General features: G+C 41.4%; 1 protein-coding gene across 1 annotated transcript in view; it reads left to right on the top strand.

Annotated features, from left to right (window-relative positions):
- Positions 1–12968, top strand: part of slit3 (slit homolog 3 (Drosophila)) — a 224324-nt gene that overhangs the window by 24688 nt on the left and 186668 nt on the right. Inside the window, exon 4 of the mRNA XM_041047960.1 lies at positions 479–550. Within this exon, the coding sequence (XP_040903894.1) occupies positions 479–550 (72 nt within the window). The remainder of the gene's footprint in view (positions 1–478; positions 551–12968) is intronic.

Raw genomic sequence — 12968 nt, 5'->3', positions numbered from 1 at the left:
TGAGAACAGTGTCAATTCAGAGAATTATCCTGGAAAAGTGTTTTTGTATTGAACATACCTCTCAGCTTTGTGGAGATGACTGGAAGACGCCAGGCACCCAGACTTGTTCCTTCTCTCACTCCCAGGTCAAAGCACATAAGGGAACGATAGCGATAACTGGCTTTAGAGAGCTTACGACACGATAACCTGTAACTGACACAGACACACAAAACACATCATGATAACCTGTAGGTCATGATCACAGGAAACAAGACAGACTTTCCCATGAGTTTCACCTCTGAACCGTGAACCCACTGGCCTTCGAGGTGATGCTCTCGGCGGGTTGGTGATAGTCCAGTCAACACAAAAGCAAAAAGCATGAATCTGAGTGATTTATGTAATGTGTGTTTTTGCCTGCTCTGTTCGCACTGAGGTTTACAACGTCAAACTATTTTACTTCAAACTATATTTTCTTTTTTCCCTCCTTTTCTCTCTGCAGTCGTCTGAACAGAAACAAACTCCAGTTTCTCCCAGAGCTTCTCTTCCAGTCCAACCCCAAACTAGGAAGGCTGTGAGTACACCTTTCTTGTTTTTCCATCTCTCCATCCAGCGATCGTACTCTCTCTGACTCTGCCTCCGTCACTCTCTCTCTCTCTCCTCTTTTCTGTCTCTTTTGATGTGTTACGCGATCCATTTGAAAACATGGTCACGGTGCAGTGTCAGAACTTTTATCCGGGTTGAGGGTTCAAGTCCTGCGCCAGGTGACACAGTACTGCTCTGTGCTCCTGTTGAGAGGTGAAAGAGTGTGTGTGTCAGATGTGTGTGTGTGTGCGTGCATGCACTATTTTAAGAGGTGAAAGTGTGCCTGGAGCCAATGTTTTGCTTGGACCGGTGAGGAATTTTTATTCGGGAATATGGAGTTTTCCCAGAGTATTCAGAGTGTAAGAGCAGGTCATACTGATGCAGAAAAGCCTCCCACTTGTCCTCCGTCTCTCTCTTTTTCATCTCACATTCCCAGACATACTCTCCTCTTCTCTCTCTTTCTATCTCTCCCTCTCCCTCTCTCTGGTTCAGTCTCGTTGGTGCACCCACCCATTCTCCTTTTCCTCCCCTGTGCTCTCTCTGTCTGAACTCTTTCTTTCCACTCAGGTTTTCTGTTTGTCTTTTCCTCAGAGAGTCTCTGTCAGCTTAGGCAGAAGGTTGAAACACCTTCTAAACTTTATAGCTGTTTATATTGGGCTGCCTTCAAGTGAATCTAGAGGTAGACTGTGTGTGTGTGTGTGTGTGTGTGTGTGTGTGTGTGTGTGTGTGTGTGTGTGTGTGTGTGTGTGTGTGTGTGTGTGTGTGTGTGTGTGGTGCTTGCTTGCTTTTGTATGTATCTACAATCATTATTGACTGCTACCTTGAGCTTATACATCATGTATGTAGTTGTGCATGCAAGCATACACCATATTGATACACTGTATCTGTACTTGCATGTGCATATGTGTGTGTGTGAGTTGCCAGGTCTTGGGATAGGGAATACCAGCGCTGGGACATTAAACTTCTCACTTCTCTCATTCTCTTTTATAATGTTTCCATGAAGCAGAACGCCTTGGAAGCTACTGTAACCTTTCTTTGTTGAGGAAGCATATTCTTCTGCGTATGGTCTTTTTGTGTTTTTCACATTATTCACGGTTTAGGTATTTAAGGTGATCAAAACATGAATTAGGCCACCGAAAAGTAAAGGAATATCCAAGGAAAGTGAAACTGTCCATGAAATCTATGATACATCACCACTTCTGTCCACAGAATGATTCCTCCAACATTAACTCAGGTCTTATCTACATCAAATAATAGGTCATTGTTGTCTAGTAAAAACTGTGCATCAGGGTATTTTGTTATTTTTAGGTTTTCAGATAAATTGAGGCATGAAATGTTCCTTTGTGGGCTCAGGCAACTCTCCTATGCCCTAGGCAAAAAAACAAAACCCCACTAAAAAAAACCAACTGAATTATTATTATTGTTTAAAATGTCTAAAAAGCACACTGTAATTAACTTGGAATGAAAAAAGAACTACAAGAACGACAAATCCAGTATTAATAACAGTGGTTTGTGATGATGACAATGAATTGGTTGGTGTTTTCTGTAGCACTTTCTCAATATGACCTCTTGCGTTGGCAGAAAAGCCACAGAAGGATGAAATCTTCTCGGTGGGGTGCCCACTGTGAAACCTCTGTTTAAAACTCAGGACAGACTGATGGTGTGTTTCATATATTTGTGGTGATGTGTGATGTATTGCTGAAGACAGCAAAGCAGACTGTTACGGCTGAAAGCAAATTGTCATTTACGTCAACTGTGGCTTTCTGGATCACACACACAGTCGAAACCCCTCGTGAACATTAGGGACACACGGTGACAGATGCGAACACATACACTTACACATATTTATGCATGCCACATCCCACTGTGTTTATTTCTTTTTTCCAAACCTTTCTCTTGTTCTTCATGAGTGACAGTCTTATTTCCTCCACCGCCTGGCTTACTATTCCATAAAACCCCTAATTGGTCTCGATAGCTTTTATTTATCACCGGTTGAATATGGATCCCTATAGAGCTCTCAGACAACTCAGTAAGAGAGTGGAAAGGGTGAACGTGTTCCAAACTTAACATTATAAATCTCATGTTCTTTATATCCCTACTTTGCCATCAGCACAGTCTAAATTACAGTGTCTGGAGTTTCCTCCTGCTCTGTATTTTTTTTTTTCTTTCCACTTTCCTCGATTTTCTCTTCCTCCTCTGTTTTCGGTGCTTTTTTATCCCATCCACGCTGTTTTTTCTGCGAACTGAGGAAGTGTCGGAAATGTAAATAATATGATATGTAGACAGGAGAGTGTGTGAGAGAGAAAGACAGAGGAGGAAAAAATGGATGTAGAATGAGAGGAGAGAGTGAAAAGTCAGGGGGAGGGAGGCTGAAAGAGAGAGTAACAGCAGGGAAGTAAGAAGGAGGAGACAGGGAGGTTTGCTGGTGGCTTTCTGGTTTAGGTTCGTAACCTTCCTCTCTGTCAGCCTTGGTTAGATATTAAATGATGGCAGTGTGATAGGAATTACCTCTTAACCCCCCTATTAAAGCTCTGTGGTCTGAGGTTTGGAGACGGGAGGAGAGGGAGGGAGCTGGACTAGCAATAAGGGAAAATAGGCATGGGTAGGAGGTTTTACTTTTGAGGAGGGTGGGAGGTAAGGGCAAGAGGTATCAGGCTGGATAATAGTTTTTACCAGAGTCTTGGATCCTGTGGGGACGAACCTAGCATACGATTTAAAGCTGGAATCGAAGAGGTTGTCTCCTATTGGAAAATGTTCTAATTGAGCAGTAAGTGCAGCTGGTAACTGCCTGACAAAGACGGATGAACGATAGGTATCGGGGCGGTCATGTGAAGGGGGAGATGGATGGATGAAAGGATGCTGGTGGAGGATGAAGGCTGTGGGTAGATGGATGAAGGGATCGGAGTCTGTGGCCCCTCTAGGTGTTTGGTGAGGGGTTGGAGGAGATAGGGATGGTGAGATGGATGGAGTACTGGAGTCTGTGGGTTTCAGCGTGTGCAGTCTGTGGTCGATTCCCCCCACAGTTTGCAGAGACTGTGGTCTCACAGCATATGTACACAGACGCACGGTATCATACACACTAAGTTCAGGCTTTGAGTAGCACACATTTGCTAGAAAGGCAGTGGATTCCTGGTTTGAAAAGCAACAGTCGTGATGGCTCGGATGGAAAAATGCAAACCATTGGTTAGAGGGCTTTTGTGCATCAGTGCACATCAGGGAGGTTTACTTTGCTAAGTGACTTGATGGCTGTTAGTCTCCTGTCTAATAACACTGACCCAGACTGAGCCTCATCCTGTTATCTTCACTCTCTCCTCTGGGAGTTTGTGTGTGTTTGTGCGTGTTTTACATGTGTGTCTGTGAAAGTGTGCTATGTGCAGGGACCCCAAGTGCACTGTCATTTGAACCAGCGCTGGTTTGCTGCCAGCGATACTCATGAAGCAGCATCGTTCTCGACCATTAAGGAGCTCAGGTTACAGTTGATTGGTTTGCATGAGAAGAGAGAGGCGCGAGGAAGAAGAAAAATGAGAGTAACGTCAGTCTCGAGAGAAATTTCCTCTTTTCATTCACCACTGTAACTCCAGATGCTCAGGATTACATAATTTGACCACGTTCCAACACTAGACACTGAAATAAAAGTGCTGTCTTGGTATAAAGATGCAGAAGCCTCATGTGTTTTACAGGTGGGACTGTTGACACTACTAATGAGAGTACAAATAAATGAAATACATACCTACACTTCAACAATTTGCTGAACTGTACTATTTAAAAGAAAACTATGTAACTTTGAAAAGATGAAATCAACAAAGCTCACCCTGTCTCACTTTAGCTAACTGAGTAGCTCAGTCAGTGCTGACTTTACGACCCTTCTCTACTTGTGCTACTGTTACACAATGTTTTTTTGTTTACCATTATTCTATAATTGCTACTTGTGGCCATTTTGGCCTCCATTCAGCAAATATTAATGCTTAATACTTGAATTAAATCACTGAATTACATAAACAGCAAGAAACAGCATTCTAAAAACAAATTTCAATTTAAATTCATATTTATTGTAAATTTGTAAATGTGATATTGCAAAAATGTTTGCAATAAAACAAAAAGCTAATGCAAATGATAAAAAAAATAACCTGTTACTCAAGAACCTGGCTGTCACACTTCTATTTGATAACATGCTCCGGTGTAGTAAAGCTTCCTGTCTTTTTTTAGTTTTCAGCTTCTTCCGACTCTCTAACTCTGCTCCTGTGCTCCTTCAGTGTCCTCACTGCACCCTATAAAATGCATCACAGCAGGTATACCAGCAGCCAAACTTTCAGCCTAAAAGGGTTCTGGCCTAATGGAAAGAAAAGTGAGTTTCTGTCCACAGGGATGCTGGTAAAGGATTTTATCCAATCAAAGTGTCCTTGAGAATGATTCTTAATCCCTACATGTTCACTCACTGCAGGCCAGCCTGGATAACAGCGTTAGATAAACACCTTAAAAGTTAAAGTGTAGCTAAAGGCTGGGAACAAGAAAAAGCTGTGGGGGGGAAGTGAAACTAGATGGAACATGAAGGGCTGATATGTTGGGGAATGAAAATGGTTGACAAGAGTCTAATGGTCAAGAAATCATGACCTGGAAGGTTGCCAGTCCAAATCCCCGTACTGATGATTGAACTGATTGAACAGTAATGGGATGTTCTCTTCAGCACCATTAAGTTACCCTTGAGCAAGGCACTTAACCTCCAAGTGCTTCAGTAGAGCTCATAGAGGTGAACGAGCGGACGTAACCCACTGAGGCTGTGACTGTAAATACAACTTAGCTGGTTAAGTCAGTGGAAAAGGAGCTGGATGGAGAGAGAGGCATGAGAGAGGGAGGGAAGGCTGAAAGGAGCGGGGGGTCATTTGAGATGTCTTTTCCTCCTAATTAAGTTAATGGAGAAAGACGAGGAGGTTGCCTTTAATCTTGGCTAATTGTCCATTTAGAGGCGACTGCCATAGTTTACCTGCTGGAATGTTATGGTTAGTGTTACAGGAAGTGGGTGTACTCTGTGTGTCCAGTGATTGGCTGCGACAGACGGGGCCTCAGTGGCGATTGGTGGGAATGGCCTGGAAGGGTGAGGGGTGAATGCAAACTGGTTGAACTCATGTGTGTCTCCTCTTTTTTCCATCATGGGCTAGTTCACTCATTTGCTGTTCTATCCCATTTTCTCTCTTTCGTACGCACTCCCTCTGTTACACACACACACACACACACACACACACACAACAAACAGCTTTGATGTTTGTATTGCTGTCAGGAATTATAAGATTGTTTTCTTGTCACCAGTCTCCAGGCCCTTTGTTTGTTTTTCACGTCACTGGGTGCTGGCGAGAAACAAATAAGTCTCAAAAACACAAACACACACAGACACTCGCACACACAGGAGCACACACAAATCAAGGCTCTCTCACGCCAACTCTCCTGCTGAGTTAACACCACAGGCGCTGGATGCAGAAGTGCGGGTCTGCATGTGTGGGTTGATGTGTGTGTGTGTGTTGGTGCAGGGCAGACTTTATGCTAAACCACACACCCACGACAGAACTTCCTAATAATTAAACATGACTCAGAAGTACAAACCATGGTATGCAGCTGCACCACAACGCATGTAGGACCTGACACGCAGCTGCACCACAGGGCCCATATACAGCAGCACACTATGTGCGTTTCTGTTAAATTTATCAATCCTGCTTACATTCAGTCTTGAAATATTACTTGGTTCATTGCTTCCTAAAACAAGTTGAAATGTCATTGCGTATTCTGGTAGGAAACTGCACCAGGACACCCATAGTCTCCAGGATGGAGCTGCACCACAGGGCCCACACTGGCATTTGGGGAAGGGAAGACTTTTTCAGAGGGAACCTGACCAGAACTCTTCTAAAAGAAGGCTGCTCTTAGCGGCTTGTGTGTCTGTGTGTGTGTTTCCCACAGCCCAGACGGAGATTTTGTCCCAAGACATATTTAGATAAATACACACTGTGGAGAGATACCGAAAACCAGAAGGGAGAGACCGAGGGAGAGAGAAAGAAATGGAGAGCGAGAGCAAATGATATTGGGATAATTTGAAAGATTTGGAAAATCCAGGAGAAGTTTCATTCCAAAAATTTCATACATTCCTTTGTGCTTTCTGAAAAATATGTTCTAATATTAAAGAAGATAAAATTATATTCAGCGTGTTTATATACACTCAGTTAAATGAGTTACTTTTGGGTTTCTGTAGTAACCTGATTTCTTTAACATAATCTAAGAAAAAAAAAAACTTGTTACTGTAATCAGGGTTGAGGATTAAAGAAACTTTATTTCCTTAATTGCATTCCTCCTGGATAAAATCCACACTCTGGGCCTGTAATTGGCTTTTTACAGGTATGCATGTGCAAGACAAAAGGCTCAAAGTATTACAATGACAGCAGTCCATCGAGATAAAAGAGAAGATAATTACACAAAGCCCTTGTTGTTTCTGTGTAATCCTTTCCTTTGTTTTCCAGTGGATGCTGCCTGATGCTGAGATTTAATCGGCACACACACACTTCCTTACTTTCTTTACTGACCCTGTTCTGCTCACAGTGGGATCATATGAATAAATTTTTCCTGTTTCTATTCCTAAACTTTGCCTACTTTGAACAGCCTGCTGTTAAAATGACTTTGTTTTTCTTGCTTTGAGCGCTGTCCAAATTTTGTTTTGGATGCTTTTCCACATATGATGGGGGCCTCTATTTATATTTATATATATATACTTTTTTTTAATGTGGCAAAGAATTTTTATATGTTTGCACTGACATAGCGCAGGGGCTGCATGTGGTAGTAATTTAACCTCGCAAATAAAGGTGAGTTGCACGGGGGAAGTAGCCACAGAGCTGCTTGTATATGTGGTTAAAACTGTGACTTTCTAGCTGACCTATTTACTCTCACGGCTGATAGGGATGTGTGTAGGCACACACTGTATATTTGTTTGTCTGTCCATGTGTGTGTCTGTGTACATGCTTGTGATTGACATTGCATGTCTTAAAGTATGCAATTAGGGTATATATGTGCATGAATATACACTATGGATTTGTATTTGTATATATCCTGATGTATGATCTTTTATGCTAAATGTGTATACATAGTTTAGTAATTTGCGTCTGTTTGCGTCTGCATATTTGCTTATATGTTTATATATGTCTTACATTTGTTTGTACATGTCTACTTATATACATGTCTCTGACTTTGTGTGTGTGTGTGCGCTTGTGTGTGTGTCTGTCTGTACATATATTCGAGAGGCAAACTTGATATGGGGCCAAACACACTCGCACAGTGTTTAATCACAATTTGGGTTTACATGCGAACACTAATCAAAAACAGACTTGGCTCCCTGGAAAAGCTGCAGGAGGAAGAAGAAGAAGAGGAGGAGGAGAGGGAAGGAGAAGAGAAGTGAGGGAGACCAGGAGTTGAATGGGAAGGTGTGATGAGGAATGGGAGGATGTTAGCAGGAGGAAAAGGCAGAAAACAAAACAAAAACAAGCCTGGGTGGCAGGTGAAGACAGGAGAAGGAGGAGGAGGAAAAGACAAAATGAAAAGAGAAATGGGAGCAGACAGGAGGCTGGACGAGATAATAGGGCAGTTGATTCTGTGAGTAGGATCTTTAAGAGAATAGAAGCTTTTGTTGATTGTTGACCTGTTTTTTTTTCCCTTCTTACAAACCAGCCTAATGACCTGGCTCTGATTTGAGATGCTTTAATTTTCCTAAAGGATGTTTTAAAAACCTGGCAACTGGCTTCTGACCTACGTGTGTATGTGTGTTTGTTTGTGTGTGTATGTGTTGACGGGGTGGGTTTCAGTAGTAAAAGCACAATGGAGTCGTATACACATTACACTCCATCACTAACAAGAGTCAAACCACTAAACAAATGTAATGTCCCCCATAATTACAATCATGTGTATAAGATGATAGAAAAGACAGATTCTTTCCTCAACAGAGCTTTCAGTTTTATGTCACTGTTGCAGCTTTTATAGTGAAACTTCAGACTGCTTGTTTCAAACATTTTTTTTTCTTTCCAAGACTCACAGAATTTCCTGGGCAGCACAATGAATTTGCGGGTGACAGAAAAACCCATAATGCAGAGGTCAAACACTGAAATTCAGTTATGATCAACAGGAATAAGACAAGGCAGCAATAATCAGTCTGGATAAAATGTTACCCAGGTTAATTACTCTGAATGATTTATTACGTTGTTGTCATTGTACTATGTATGTTGTGATGCTTGAAAGATATGATAGCTTGATTTAATTACCTGCTATTAATCATGTAAGAATGTATTGTTTCTTAGGGGGTGGCTATCTGATTTCAAAATAAATCTCTTGAAGTGTTGTAGCAGCCGAAACACGACCTACGGTCTCACTGCTGTTGTAGAGTTATGGTGATGTCACCTGAGGGTGTCTGTCTTCAATCTCTTCCTGAATTCTGGGAAACAGTGTTTCCAGGTTATTTACTGTAAGGTGACGTGTGGCCGTACAGTCAGTATAAATCGAAGCTCCAGCTCAGTGTGGGGTAAAAAAAAAAAAAAGAAAAAGAAAAAGAGTGCTGAACCCTCTGGACTCCCACGTGGCCCAGTATTCTTTAGTGCAGTCTTGAGAAAGTCCCAGGAAAATGTTAAATTGACCGGCTTGCTCTTAAACCGCCCAGTATCTTCAGGAAATATGTTCATGTTGAATGATCCCACACCTCACAGTTTACATTCAGTGCCAACACTCGGCGTCTCTGCAGAAGGTAATGTATCTTTTATAAAGCAGAACGGTGATAAAGGGTGTAATGGATGGGGATGTAGTGGCCCTGACTTTCACGCAGGTGTCCGGAGTTTATGTCCTTTCACAGAGCTGCAGGGTTTGCCTACGGTATGGTAACATTAACCATACTGTAGTTTGCTATGCACAGATACTGTATTATGTGACTGACTTTATGGCTTAGTGAATGAAAGTGGCTGGGAATGTTTCAGTTTGTGTATGTGCTCGTGTGTGTGCACGTTTGTGTGCAACATTTTCTCTTTGTGGGAGGTCTGCATAGCTACTGCTCTCTTTGTTGACCATTATTATGGCTACAGACTACATGGCTGGAACTGGTGAATGTCACACAACACACACACATATGGGCACGTGGGCAGACACATGTAGGTATCTAGAGAGTCAGACTTTCAGTGTTTAAGCGCTCAAGTGAATGTGCGTGCATGTGTTTGTGTCAAAAGTTGGACTTGTGATTTATACTGTTTAAGTAAAGTCTGATTGTTACAAATGAACCCAAACTGTTATTATTGCTCTGGTGTAATCAGAGTCAAACACACACTCACATAAACCAAATGACCCACAAACACTCTCTATCTCATGATCAAACGCACACACACACAAACACATGCGTTCACACACATTCACAGAAACATTGCAGATGTACACATTGAACCATGCAGTTTGGAGATATACAAACAAACATGAACCAATTCCGTCGCTCTTTTCTTTTCTCATCCGTCTCGCTGTCACACAAACATATTTACGTGAAGGCCATGATCTCATGTGTGTGGCAAGTGTTTCACAGCTGATCAAAGAGTTAAGAAAGCAGTAGCTGTAATATTTCCTTTAGTCCTCCCTGTAATGCCTCCTGGTAGGGAGTAAATCCTTTTGTGTATGTAAATTTTAATTATCACTAAACCAAGGCCTGTGAAAGTTTTACAGGTCCTTGAAGAACAATAAATAGGTAAATGACTGAATGAAGATCAGTATTTTACCTTCATATCACATCATCCTCACCTAAAAACACAGACATATTTTGGGAATAAGTTCTTCCTAAATTGCAGCATCATGCATTTAACTACATACAGTAACTAAATCTAAAGTTTGTCTGTTTGTCATTATGTTCCTATGGTGTAACATGCTGGCTATAAAGGGCTAACGAACTCTGGAAGCTTTTACATCATCCATGTACCACTGCAGATGAGTCAACAGTAAAAATAACTAACATAGGCTGCTACATGCAACGTTTTAGCATTGCTAAATCATGACCACATTGAGGCTGAAACATTAGAATAAACACCGCAAACACACAAAAGCCCACCATCAAGAAGATTGGCAGCTTCTACCCAGCCTCGAGACTGAGTTTAACATCGTGTGCCTCCTTGTTGATTAGGCTGGAAATCTACTGGACTGCTTTATGGTACAAAACTAGAAGGGGATGCTGCTGTCCATGGAGCTAAAATTTTCATAGTTTTTGATGGGAGATAGCGTGAGTAAACAATGTTTGATAAATCACTTCCAACTTGATTATCCTTTTACGAGAAAACCTTTGACTGAACGGCCAAACGTCCCCTTTGTGAACGTAAGCAGAGGGTTAATGGGAAATATGGTCTTAATTTTGAGAACATTTCCATTAACAGTACCATAGATTATGACACAGGTTATCAGGCATCTTGATTTTTATGGCAACTTACCAAGCAGTCTGTTTGATGATCATTGCATGTGTGAGGAATAATGCAGATTTCTGAAGCAGTATTATAGTTAATGTGTTTCTTCTAGTGTTAGATGGTCAGATAAGTGATAAATTTAAGAAAAATTTAATATCCTGAAGGTGAGGCTATACATTCACTGATGGTGGAGTTTACAGCATATAGAATGTGTGATAGAGAGACAGACAGGAAGACAAAGACAGAGAGAGAGAGAGAATCTGATGGTGAGACAGAGAGAGAGGAGAATGAAGATAGAGGAAATGAAAGACTCAGCAGACGCAGAGAGGGAGAGAGAGAGAGTCAGCCACATGAATGGGGTGAGAGAAGATTTAACCAAGCCTCCTCTAAATACAGAGCACCACAAAGCCACTTTAAAACCTGTAGAGATATATTTATACATGACACACAAACACTCAAACACACACACACAGACACAGACACAGACTTGAAAACACACTGGCTGTATGTGCAGTTTCCCTGTTTGTTTCTGCCTCTCTTTCCTTCTCTCTCTTTTAATGCTTTTACGCATGCACTTCAGCTCTGAACCTATCTAGACGTTACCCGGAGGAGCTGTATGTGAGAATGCAAATGTCAGAATCAGTTAAACTGGACATTAAACGGACTTCACCCTGCCAGTTCCTGGGCACAGAATCCATGTACTATCTGATTGAGCTGGTGTGTCCAGAGAATGTTTCTCTCATGAGACTGGTGCAAAACTGTAACCGCAATACAAGAAGTAATATAAATATCACAGGGTGAAGAAGAATGCTCATTGCAGCATACTTTTTGAGTCATGTCCTGCCTGCTGCCCGCTCTACCCAGCCACCACCCCTCCCCTAAACCTCACAGAGTATTTCCATTAGGTGAGAACGTGTCTGACACGGACAGTCTGATGTTGTGTGCTACATGCGTGAAAGGGCAACTCTGGAAAATGTCCGAACCTGATTTTCTGGACATTGTCTGGATTTCATTTGAGAAAACAGCTTACGTCTCTAAAACAGAAACACACACACACACACATAGAAAGTCAGCCTCCAGTCAGTCTCAAACATGACTTTAGACTGTTCTGTTATTATATAACAGTTGGGGCTCCACCTGCTGATCTCAAACATAAAGCTTTGAACTTTAAAGGAGCTCAACATTTGTTAGTTTTATATTTACATTTAAAAAAACATTGTTATTTTAGGACCTAAACTTGTCCAGAAATGTCAGAATTGGATCTCAATTCATACTAATTACATTTCCTTTGAAGAGATGTTTATAAATCTATCTGTTCCTACCCAAATAAAGGCACACTGCGAGGGGAAAAAGGCTAATTTTGTTAAGAAAATGTACGAAAAGATAACTGAGATGGAGCATGTAAGAAATGGTTATTTTTAGGTTGAGAAAGATAATTAAAGATCCTGAAAAGCCATGACAGGTTGTGTATGTTGTTCAAACAGAGTTACAAACATGAGGGTTTATCTTGTTTGGGTTGAGAATTCTTCTCATGGCTGAAAATGTGTGTAGACGTCACTGTGTGCTCTGTGTATATGTGTGTAAGAGAGAGAGGCACACGCAGTATTAGCTCTTTTGTTTGCACCAGTGTGAGCAAAACAAGTGAAGGAGGAATGTGCGTTTTTTTTGTTTGAACAAAGAAATATGAAACTATGAAAAAATCCTCTCTTTCCTCTTATCTCTTCTTCTTTCTGTCTTTTCTTCTGTTTTCAGTCTTTCACACAACCTTGATTTTGACAGGTTAACTACTTTGTCAGCAGGGGAAAGCAAATGTTATTCAGATATCTATATTGTGTTTGTGAGAGAGTTAATTGCTTTATGTATGTGAGAGTGTATGTGTAGTTTTGTGCTTGTTCAGCAGGAGCATGTGTTAGAGTTTATGTATGGGCTTATCTTGAGTATGTGTCATTGCTCTGCTCTAACTATCAT

The sequence above is a fragment of the Toxotes jaculatrix genome, chromosome 10 (genome assembly GCF_017976425.1).
Source record: "Toxotes jaculatrix isolate fToxJac2 chromosome 10, fToxJac2.pri, whole genome shotgun sequence".
In the NCBI taxonomy this organism is placed as follows: Eukaryota; Metazoa; Chordata; class Actinopteri; family Toxotidae; genus Toxotes; species Toxotes jaculatrix.
The sequence above is the reverse complement of the archived record's forward strand: the minus strand, read 5'-3'. Positions and strand labels throughout refer to the sequence as shown.